Here is a 12,190-nt window from a genome sequence, read left to right on the forward strand (position 1 = left end):
TTTGAGGGGAGGGCACGACTGCGTCATTGTGTCATAGGGTCCAACAAGTGGGTAAGCAAAGGTGACGGTTCTGGCGCATAAAAGACCGCAAAGTACTTTGAAGGGCTAACTACGACACATAATAGGAACAAAATATGATAGTTTTATGAATGTATTTGATAGAAGATTAACTCACTTGCTCAGCTTGTCAAGTCCACTTTGATTTAATCTTCATGCGCCCCCCCAGCTGGTTATGCCTGAGCCGATGTCAAGTTTAACAGTTAGGAAAACGAACTTCCGGTTTGTTGTTTTGAAAATAAAAGCTTCATTGTCGCGTTGGTCGCCATATTAAATGGAGCATTTTCAAGTAACATAGCTTCAATAGAGTAATTTAGAGCAACAAGGACAACAACAGTTATTTATATCACTCCTCAAATAATATAACAGAGTATCACCTGACGGAACTTTTATGTTGGGTAACAATGCTGCTTGGAGCGACTGTTCAAATCTAACTTGATGGAGCTTTCTTATATCCCGCCTTTGTCAGCAGATCCCACGTCAATCATTCTCAGTGGGAAATCACTTTGCGCCAGGTGGAGTTTGCATCGTGTTATCGTCTTAATTATTCATTTTTTTTACAATAGTTAACTATTGCAATAATACCGTTTTTTAAATGTTTTATTTTGATTTTTTTTAAAAGCCTTAATCATAAATGATGAGATTCTAGAATGTACCTGGTATTTTTTCCCGGCATGCTTTGTACCTTCCTACAATCTCAAATTGAGCCTGCGTGTACTAGCAAAATTATTTTCCACCACTAGAGGCCACTGTTACTCTACTAAACTACATACCATGCCTTGTTCATGCAATACTTAACAACATGACAAAAGGTATACAGGTCAGACAAGAACTTTTTTTTTTCTTAGCATATGGGCATTTCTTTCCATAACAGTTTTGTTACATGAGCTTCCCATTCTGTCCTCATTAGAGTCACGGTTGTGTTGGAGCCCCCTCTCAGGTAACCTTCGTTAAGAGGCGGAGTGCACCTTTGACAACAACTGAGTTGGACTCTCCATTAAGTGACTCTGATGCATGTTTTTGGGATGTGGAAGGAAGCCAGCCTGACATGCAAACTCCGCACACATTCAAACCCAGATCGTCATTCCGAATCACTCTGTCATTAAATCCTGCAGTCCCGATTTACTGTCTGATACTTTCCAAATGTGTCACACATTTACCCTTTAAATGCAAGGACAGTGTACGAATGTTTAAGTGTACTAATCCTTCCTGTTGCACCCTTGATAAGAATCTTATGAGTTGCACAAAAGAAGCACTTCTGTTTCTGTATGCATGTTAACAAGGGGATGGATCAGCATCTACTGTCATTTGAAATGATAGCATAATAAAGACGTGAACGGAGCACCGAAGACCTTTAACCATGTCAGGTAACATTTTAGCACAGATCATTTGGAACAATCATTCTGAAGAAATCTCCTGTCTAATAATGTTGTGTTGAGCTGTGAAATAGTTGAGCTGTGAAATAGTTTCACACTGAATACTTGTCACTATGGCTTTTTGAATAAATAAGGAAATTGAAATAAGTGTATAGTCGTTATAGCAAATAGCAAATCTACTGACGGACATATAATTCTGCACTATTTTGAATCCATTATGTGAATACTGACATGGAAACTAGAGTAAACAGACATTTGCAAAAATAGTCTATAGGAAAAACAAAAGGGTTATCCTCACTGGAAAAAAAGGTTTTCTGTATTTTCTTATCCTAGTGAGTACAGTGAATACACATTGCATGTGAACTTAACTTTTTCACATTTTATTATGTTATAGCTGTATTCCACAATGGAATACATACATTCTACAGACAATACCCCATAAGGACAATGTGAATATAAATATATAAATATATAAAATGAATTATTATATATATATATATATATATATATATATATATATATATATATATATATATATATATATATATATATATATATATATATATATATATATATATATATATATATATATATATATATATAATTCATTTGTATACTTAAATTGTGCTAAGTATTCACAGCCTTTGCTCAAAACTTTGTTGTTTAGACTTAGACTTAGACTTCCTTTACTGTCATTCAAATTTGAACTTTACAGTACAGATAAGAACAACATTTTGTTGCATTCGCTGGTCGTAGTGCAGAATAAAAAAGCAATAAGGTGCAGTGTTTGCATTTACAAAAGAAGGTGCAGATATAAATAGATTTACTGTACAGATAAATATATTGCACATTGCATATGCATCCATGTTTACGGATGTATGTTGTATTGTTTTTATAGTCCAGCGAGTTAAATCTGTTTTTTGGGGGGAATTTAGGGGATTATTATGGGGAAAAAAAGTCTTATGGCCTGAGGGAAGAAGCTGTTACAGAACCTGGAGGTTCTGCTACGGAGGCTGCGGAACCTCTTTCCAGAGTCCAGCAGTGCCACAAGCTTGGCACACATACAGTATCTTTGGGCAGTTTCGCTCATTGTTCTTTGCTCATTCCTCTTTGCAGCACCTCAAGCTCCACTAGATTTGATGGGAAGTGTTTTTGTAATTGATGCCAAAGGTGCATCAACAAAGTATTGAGCAAAGGCTGTGAATACTTATGTACATGTGATATTTTTTGTTTTGTTTATTAATTTGCAAAAAAATTAACTTTTAACATTGTCATTAGGGGGTATTATTTATAGAATTTTGAAAACAAAATTGAATTTATTCCATTTTGGAACAAGGCTATATAAAATGTGAAAAAAGTGGAGTGCTGTGAATACTTTCCTGATGCATTGCAGGCTAAATACGATCTGCTTTTGTATACTCCTTTTTGGATATATTGACTTGTGCAAGTGTAAATTGAATGTTATTTTAATGTAACTTTGCTTAGCATATTTGAAATAAACTAGACCATCAGCATTACCCAGAACCATCAGGTGACAGATGCACTCCCTTAATCAGATTACTGGGCAGACTCACAATTGATTAGAGGTGGTTCAGTATAATTTACATACATGATAGCACTTCAAAAATAATGATTACTACTGTATTTATAACGATTGTTCCATAAAAAGTAGGACTGTCAAATTTAATGCGTTAACTCATGCTGTTGATTACAAAACCATAATGTATAAATACTGATTAATCACACAATTTAATTTGAACACAAATGCTCAAACCATACACAAATGTATGGGTTGTTATACAGTCTGTGATCAGGTCAATGCATACCTTAGTGCAAAGATGAGTGATGTCAACTGTTGTGCCAGCTGGCAAAGTTCAATTCCAAATAAACCCTAACCGGACATTAGATTCAACTGTTTTAAAAAAAACAACAAATTATTCATTCAAGTATGACATTCTGACAATAAAATTGCTTTTGTGTCAAAACATTTATGTCTTTTTTTGAAGTGAATTTAAATTAACTGATTAATCGCAAATAATTATAAAGAAAAAATGTGACTCATCTGTTTTAAAAATGTAACCGTTTGACAGCACTAGTAAAAAATATACTTAAAACAACAAATACATTGACATAAGTCACTAATCAGAGGTGACAAATGACTTCAGAAAGGATCCAGAAGCTTAAGACAAATAAGGAAAAGCAATGTTTTTTAAGCCTGTTAAGATAGTTTAAGTTATTCAAGTTGTTCAAAGGGGACCTATAATAAATTGTGTCTTTTTTTACTTACAAATGTGACAATGTTGGATACTCATGCTAAACAATTCCAAAACATCAAATCATAAGCTTCATGTATATTGATTGGCGTGAGCTTGCACGCAGTTTTAGATGCCTCTGTTTGTGGGGTTTTGCAGTCTGGGGAGGGGCTTCTCCCCATTTGCATCAGGCTGAGGAAACACAAAAAGGTAGGCTAAAGTATTATTTTCATCTAATCTGGACATGGGCATAATGTGTGACACGCAGGGATATTAATGCCCCTAAAATCAGCTTTTTTTTTGCACTTTCTGACTCGGTTAGAGAGTGTGCATGTGTACCTAATGTTGTGACCGGGAGACTCTATATGACCTTTAAGAAATGTATGTTCGACCGTGTTCGGTAAAAAAAATTATATATATATATATTTAAACAGTGTACATTTTCAAAAGATAAATTATGGTACTTTTGGAGCAGGAGGGGTATGGTTTCATTTGCAATCTGGGGACGCCTCTAGAATTGAACCTCGTGCAGACAGACTCAAAAAACAGATTGTAAATGTAACTAGAGCAAAATTTACACCAAAGCAAAAACCAATAGATATTATCTAGACTAAAATAAAGTGTTTTAAATGTATATTAAAATCATCATACTTTAAGGACAACATCCATTTAAATGGTGTTTAATTATCTATTATCAATCTATTAGACAAGGAATAGATTGCCAGAGCCACCCCAATATACAAGAGTGGTGACAAAACAAAACCAGAGAATTACCGTCCAATTAGTATTTTACCCATTGTTTCAAAAATTGCAGAGAAATGGGTTGCTGTGCAACTAACTGAATATCTAAATAATAGTCAAACCTCACTCCATGCAATGCTGTTTGGGTTTAGGAAGCATCACTCCACAGAGGCAGCCACTTGTTATTTTCTGGAAAATTTTAAACATCTACTAGGCCAGGGTGGCTTTGTGGGTGCTCTGTTCCTTCCTTTGACACAATCAATCATAAGGTTCTAATCGCTAAACTAACCCATTTTAATTTCTCTAACAGTGTCCTCTGCTGGATAAAATCATATCTGTCGGGCTGAAAACAAGCAGTGCAAATTGTTAACTCACAATCTACCTTTCTTGCATGCACAGCTGGTGTCCCACAAGGCTCAGTACTGGGACCAATTTTATTCAGTCTATATGTCAATAATCTACCTTATGTGTGTAGAGCTGTAAAGGTACAGGTATATGCTGATGACACCGTTTTGTATGTTCATGCAAAAACTAAATGTGAAGCCGCTGCAGTTCTCTCTAGTGCCACGTTCCCTGTGTCCCACTGGCTCCAAGACTCTTGTCTGCATCTCAACACTAAAAAACAGTGTATGTTTTTCTCTCGGCAGTCAGCGAATGGTGAACAACCATCTGTGCTAGTCAATGGTGAGAGATTAGATGTGGTAGAACAATTTAAATATCTTGGTGTATTCTTTGATTCCAACTTAAATTTCAAGCAGCATGTTAAGAAAATTGAACATATAATTAAGTTTAATCTGTACAATTTTAAACACATTAGACCTTCTCTCACAACAGCATATATACAAACGTATATATTGTATGCATGCCATGATATTAAGCCACATACACTACTGCTATACAACTTCGTCCCATACCTCAGAGCAGTGTTTTTCAACCTTTTTTGAGCCAAGGCACATTTTTTTCATAAAAAAAATACGGAGGCACACCACCAGCAGAAAAAGTTAAAAAATGAAACTCCACCAGGTTGTCGTGCCTTATTTTGAGTTTGTTGTTGTTTCCTGTATGTCGTGCTTTAGTTCCTGTCTTGCGCTGTTATTTTGGTGACCTTTCCTGTTTTGTTGGTGTTCTCCTGTAGCAGCTTCACGCCTTCCTTTGAGTGCTATTGCCCGCACCTGCTTTGTTTTCGCAATCAAGACTATTTAAGTTGTGCGTACGCTATCCTTCTTTGTGGGGACATTGTTGATTGTCATGTCATGTACGGATGTGCTTTGTGGACGCCGTCTTTGCTCCACACGCTGTAAGTTTTTGCTGTCGTCCAGCATTCTGTTTTTGTTGACTTTTTAACCAGTTCAGTTTTACTTTTGTTTTACAAAGCCATCCCTATGCTTCAGTGTCTTTTCCTATAGCGAGACTTGCCTTTTGTTAATTTTTGGTTTAAGCGTTACATACCTTTTTACCTGCATGCTGTCTCCCGCTGTGCTCTGCATATTGGGATCACGACAAACCATCCGCGACGCATTCCGACTTCAACAAAGCAATGAACTACCTGCTGCCACCTACTGATATGGAGTATTACAAGATTACCCTTCCAAGCTCTACACAGCACAAGCACTAGAAGATGGCACATTATTATGATTATTTATTTGCAAAAAATATTTTTTGGACCAATTAGGTGAAGTTGCATAATTTCCCACGGCACACCAGACAATATCCACAGTGGTTGAAAATCACTGCCTCAGAGAATATCCTGAAGCCACTAAAGTCTCTCTTCAAGAGAACACTAAAAATTCGAGACAAAAAGCCTCTAAAGTATCATTATTGTAACATTTTAAGTAAGTATAATATTTTGGATTTAGATAATTATCAGATATTCATGGATGCTTGCCTCATCTTTAGATGAGTTCTAAATAAACTTGCTCCGCCTCCCTTAAAAGATTTTATTAATTTAAAAATTGCAGTCAAGTAAACATTAGAGCAATGACCAGAGGGGACTGCAACGTACAAAGGCGCAGGACTAAATTTGGCCAAATGGTGGGGTTTATCAGAGGCATACAGTCATGGAACAGGCTGCCAGCCCATGTCAGAAACTGTGACACCTATTTAACATTTAAAACTGCAGTGAAACAGTGGTTGAAAACTAATCAGACATGCACGCACAATTAGATTATTCACTTGTTTTTTTTGTTTGTTGTTTGTTTTACTTTTTGTTCATTGTCTGTGCTTATGGTATGTTTGAAATGGGTAAAGTCTTGTGATTTATGTATTGTTTTGTATCATGACCTGTTGAATGTTTACTGTATTAACCTGCCTTAGGACAACGGATGACAATTAGCTATTGTGCTAACTCCGGCATATTTACATTGTTGCTCTATGTTGATGAATATGCATTGTCCTAATTCAAATAAATACATTGAATAAGGAGCTTTACAGTGTTGTTAGTTTTAATGGAGTTGGATGTTTCAAATCTTGTGTCTGCAGAGACTACTGTCACTATGAACATGACATTGGAATATAATTACTCAGAATACTATGATGACAGTGGTGACGATTACAGTCCTTGCTCCCTCGGTAGCGCGATGGACTTCGGCATCGTGTTCATCACTGTTCTGTACTCTTTGGTTTTCATTCTGGGCTTCATCGGTAAGTGTCAGATTTGCTACCACATCCACAATATCAATGCTTTTTTACCATGTTTTTAACTCTTCCTTGAAGGCAATGCTCTGGTGTTGAGTGTCCTGGTGCGGTACCGCAACCAAACCACCTTGACAGACATCTGCCTTGTCAACTTGGCTCTGTCTGACCTGCTCTTCATCGTCACGCTGCCACTCTACACCCACTACGCTCTGGTCAAAGAATGGACCCACGGTGGCTTCTTGTGCCATTTTTCTGGTGGCTCCATGAGCACTGGCTTCTTCAGCAGCATCTTCATCCTGGTTGTCATGACAGTGGACCGCTACGTAGTCATCTTACACAGCGCAAAGGTGGCAAAGTACCGCACTGTGGGAACAGGGGTCGCTCTCACAGTGGTTGTGTGGTTGCTGAGCTTGTGTGTCTCCATGCCTGCTTTTATTTTCACCAAAGAGACAAATGAGTCTTATGGGATCGATTGCAGTTACAAACCAGACAACAAGATCTGGAATGTGTACAACATCTCAGCAAATAATGTTGTGGGTCTGGTGCTTCCCTTGCTGGTGATGGTGCTGTGCTACTCCAGGATCATCCCTGTCTTGATGAAGATGAGGAGCTCAAAGAAGAAGAGAATTGTCAAGCTGATAGTTGCTATCGTGGTTGTCTTCTTCCTTTTATGGACACCATATAACATTTCAGTTTTTCTTGAGTTCCTGCAGTCTGAATTGACATTGCTGAACGACTGCAACTCGATCAACAATGTAAAACTGTCAGTAATAGTGAGCGAGGCCCTTGCATTATCACACTGCTGCTTGAATCCCATCATTTACGCTTTTCTGGGGCAGAGGTTTATGAGGCGCTGCAAGCTGCTGCTGAGCCAATGCGTCCCTGGGATGAAACATTCCCGCAGGGATTCAGATAATTTTCCCAAGAATAGCTCAGTGGTGACCATGTCCTCTGAATCCACTTTTTTTATTTAGCTGCTCGTAGTTCAATGCCCTTTATCTACCTACCTAGCTACCTAACTATTAGAGGTACGCAAAAAAAAATCGGTTCACATCCGAATCGCGATTCTAATTGGTTCCAATCCTAAATTAAATTGTTTTATTTTATTTAGGAATACATTTTTTAAAAAGACGTTTTATTATATTACTTATCCTGAAGCTATTCTTTGATAATAGATTATAGAACTAAAAATGCTAGTCAACAATATAACACATATTTATAAAGCTAATCTTATCAAATCTAAAATGTGCTAGCATTGCTTCAGATAAGATGAAATATTGAATTTGTAGTATTAAATTGAACACATATATATATATATATATATATATATATATATATATATATATATATATATATATATATAAATAAAGGGACAAGCGGTAGAACATGGATGGATGGATGGATATATATATATATATATATATATATATATATATATATATATATATATATATATATATATATATATATATATATATATATATGTATGTATGTATATACGTTAGGTCAGGAAAAAACACAGAGGCTTTTTCATCCCTACAAGCCTGTTTCACTGATCGCCATTCCCTATTCCCTGACGAGCAGGGAAACCTGTGAAACAGGCTTGTAGGGATGAAAAAGCCTTTGTGTTTTTTCCTGACCTAACGTATATTCTGCTCTGAGCACTGTATAACGGATAAACCACAAAAACCTCGACTATATATATATATATATATATAGATATATATATCTTTTTGTACGGCCGAAAACAACAAAAGTATAGGGCTTTTTTTCGACGAGAAAGGCTAAATGGCGCCCAGTATCCATTGAGAACAGAGCTAGCTTGACCACCACCAACATTCATTGGGCGGGACATGAGCCGAACGTGACACCAGTAACATCCCAGAAATACTCAGCCAGCGTCATCTGCAGTGGACATGTGGTTTTGCATATAACAGGGTGATTTTTCTTCCAACCCTGACAAAAGACACAGACCAAAAACAAGAGCCCACTGCAGAGAAAGCAGTTTAGGTAATACAAACAACCATCCATACTTCACACCTATGGACAATTTCAAGTCTCCAAATAATGTGCATACACATGCATATGAGAAGAATCACAGACAAGCACTGGGAGAATGAAAATGATTTTGATTGTTGATTATTGATTATTCATACATATTTTTGTTTCACAAAGTATTAAATTGTAGCAATAAAATGATTTTCAAAAGTGGTGTAATACAGTTTTGTGCCTTTTACCAGAGGTGGGACCAAGTCATTGCTTTGCAAGTCACAAGTAAGTCTCAAGTCTTTGCCCTCAAGGCTCGAGTCAAGTCCCGAGTCAAGACAGGCAAGTCCCGAGTCAAGTCCAAAGTCAAGACTGGAAAGTCTCAAGTCAAGTCACAAGTCATGCATTTTGAGTTTCGAGTCCTTTCAAGTCCTTTTAACCACAGACTAATATTTTTACACAGATTGTGTGTGCTTTTAAAACGTTGTATTTATTTATTAAAACAAGTGCATTTGAAATAGCAGGAAAAAAAATAGTACTGACATTGCAATTCATAATAGCACTATTAACCAGTCATTTTAATAGTGTAAACAAATTTAAACATTTAACTCATTCCTTTACAGAATAAACACATTTGCAAAAACAAGTGCAACTGTACTTATTTGTACAAAAGTGTTAACATTGTATGTCCATGGCATATTGCATTGTAACTAGTTCCACAGCAGTTTCTATTCTGTTCTTACCTTATCTCATTGATCTCATCTCATACTGTATGTGTGTTTATGTGTGCGTACACATGAAAAACATAACAAATACATGAACATAACAATGAACAGAGTTGTACTTTTTAGATGTCAGGGCCCTATGCAATATGTACACATATTCTTAATATAGTATACATTTTAACTGACCTTTATTTGACTATGTTTGTCTTTTTGTAGGTGGCTAAAATACGCGGTGCTGCTGACCGCCGTCTAACGTTACGTTATTGTGTGTGATACATTGACTAACGTAACGTTATTTGTAGGTACCTCAGTTATTTGTAGGTACCTCATGCAACCCTGCTTAAAAAAAATCACAAAAAGTATGAATAAGGTAGCGAACTGCAGTGGACGCAACAGATTGCCGTGTTTGCAATGACGTTATAACCATAGACATCTTATAAGTAGACGCAGAATTGGTTGCTGTGACGCGAGCAATTTGCATCTTGAAGTGGTGATGAGGAGCCGGCGAGTAGCCTAAACTGACAGTTGACAGGTGGAAAACAAAGATGCCGGGCTGGTGTTCAGCGTTTTCCTGCTCAAATGAGCGGACTGTTGAAAATAGGAATCGGGGGATTACTTTTCACAAGTAAGATTTAACATTAATGTACTATTGGTTGTATTTTATGAAAATAACATTACCACAGAGTTGAGAAGGAGCAAAGATCTTCAATATTTGTATGTGAAAATCACAAATAAATCTTCTGTGGGATGATGATGCCCCTAAAGGGGTTTGGTTTACAAACTTTCTGCCCCACCTAAAACAAAATTCACCAGCCGCCACTGATTATGATGCATTCTCATTTTAGGCAAAATATGAGACAATACTTTCTTAACAGTATAATTGTAACCAGGAATAAGTCTTCAAGTAACAATATTCAAATACTAACATTGTTGGGTAAGACAGCATTTGGTTTTATTCTGAATCCAGTGAAACAGATTGGTGGTTTTAACTGATATAAAGACTTTCAGGTGTTTATATATGTTTAAGTATTTGGCAGACGCTTTTATCCAAAGCGACATACATAAAAAATACATATATAACAATCACTGTAAACATTATCATTTAAGGGAAGAATGTAATACAAAATATCAGTACAAAGTGTCAAGACAGAATAAACTCTCTGCTGCTGCAGCAACAGAGATACAGTCTATAAGATATATAGATATCTAATGTATTCATACATTGTTTATGTAGGATATACACATGTATATATAACCTAATCATATTGTTTCTTCAATTTAAAAATAGCTGACCGTTTTTTTCCCCTTTCTCTGGGGATTATATTCCCAGTTTTGATCTCGGACGTCTGGTCACTTATAGCGTATAAGAATATTATATTACTGTTAAGCAAACTATGAATAATAAAACACGCCAAAACATGTTTTGACAAAAAAACGTGTGAAAATCAGTGGTATTCAGTGAGGTAAGATGAATTAAATGCGCTGACAGTTCATTGCTCCTGCCAAATGAATTGCACTAGTGGAGCGGATCACCACTCCAAGATGGCGGCCCGCGTCTCGTCTGCGCCTGTAGGCAGTAGCGCTCCATGCTGCGTACCCTTATAAGATGTCTATGGTTATAACGTTAGCAGTGAGTTTACAGCCTCACTGATTTAACTACACAGCAAATAAAAGTCACGTTACTTAGCCAATAAACGTTAGCTTACATTCAAAACGTACCCTTCTTTGTGCAACTTCAAATGTCGAACGAAGTTGGAAGTTGTTACGTCTCCGTCTATAATATTCGAACTGCATGATTTGCATAGGGCTATTCGTTTTTTGTTGACCGAGTCGTAGTTTTAATACCCGAACGAAATTAACTTTGGCATAATTGTTTCTCACTGCCGCATTGTTTGACAATTCTTCTTCATTGGTTGTCCTGCAATTTGATTGGATGAGAGCTGTGTGATGAAAACAGCGTAGATCTAATTTGATTGGCTGTTGTACTGAGAGCACACCAGCTGACAGGAACAACACGCTGATAGACAGACGAAGAAAAGGAAAATCACGGAGCGGCGCGCTCCCAAATAACTTTTTAATCTTTGGGTTTTGGGGAAAGTAGCAAGTCATGTCAAGTCAAAAGGCTCAAGTCCAAGTGAAGTCACAAGTCATTGATGTTAAAGTCTAAGTCGAGTTGCAAGTCTCTTTACATTTTGTCAAGTCGAGTCCAAAGTCATCAAATTCATGACTCGAGTCTGACTCGAGTCCAAGTCATGTGACTCGAGTCCACACCTCTGCCTTTTACTAACTAATTACTGTACAAACACAAATCTGTCTATGCTTGTAAAAAAAATCTGAGATCTTTGGCGTGATGTAAAACTTCACTTAATGAAATTAAAATAATGTATATTAAATGTGTTGCAAAAAGTAGCTGTTTTAC

The 12,190-nt window shown here is 36.7% G+C and overlaps 2 protein-coding genes across 9 annotated transcripts in view; one reads left to right on the forward strand and one right to left on the reverse strand.

Annotated features, from left to right (window-relative positions):
* LOC133660189 (protein cordon-bleu-like) overlaps nt 1–12,190 on the reverse strand; it is a 145,364-nt gene that overhangs the window by 107,782 nt on the left and 25,392 nt on the right. Inside the window, exon 1 of one of the 7 annotated variants that reach the window (XM_062063449.1) lies at nt 435–453. The exons of 5 other annotated variants lie outside the window; for them this stretch is intronic. The gene's annotated coding sequence lies outside the window, so the exon portion shown is untranslated. Of the gene's footprint in view, nt 1–175; nt 256–434; nt 454–12,190 lie in introns of those variants that run through there. One more of the 7 variants, XM_062063448.1, reaches the window with a different exon arrangement.
* On the forward strand, nt 1,358–8,264 carry LOC133660709 (C-C chemokine receptor type 1-like). Of its 2 annotated transcripts, XM_062064287.1 has the most exons (4): nt 1,358–1,424; nt 3,845–3,895; nt 6,905–7,066; nt 7,139–8,264. In XM_062064287.1, the coding sequence occupies exons 1-4, from the start codon at nt 1,418–1,420 to the stop codon at nt 8,032–8,034; spliced, it is 1,116 nt and encodes a 371-aa protein (XP_061920271.1). In that variant the 5' UTR covers nt 1,358–1,417; the 3' UTR covers nt 8,035–8,264. The 2 variants fall into 2 exon arrangements, with proteins under 2 accessions (XP_061920271.1, XP_061920272.1); XM_062064288.1 differs by lacking the exon at nt 3,845–3,895 and having other exon boundaries at nt 1,381–1,424.

The sequence above is a fragment of the Entelurus aequoreus genome, linkage group LG11 (assembly GCF_033978785.1).
Source record: "Entelurus aequoreus isolate RoL-2023_Sb linkage group LG11, RoL_Eaeq_v1.1, whole genome shotgun sequence".
Classification (NCBI taxonomy): domain Eukaryota; kingdom Metazoa; phylum Chordata; class Actinopteri; order Syngnathiformes; family Syngnathidae; genus Entelurus; species Entelurus aequoreus.

Excerpts from the sequence above, each read along its gene's own strand:
- LOC133660709 (XM_062064287.1), top strand. Across the intron at positions 3,896-6,904 it reads GGCTGAGGAAACACAAAAAG|AGACTACTGTCACTATGAAC; the intron begins GTAGGCTAAAGT and ends TTGTGTCTGCAG. Across the intron at positions 7,067-7,138 it reads TTTCATTCTGGGCTTCATCG|GCAATGCTCTGGTGTTGAGT; the intron begins GTAAGTGTCAGA and ends TCTTCCTTGAAG.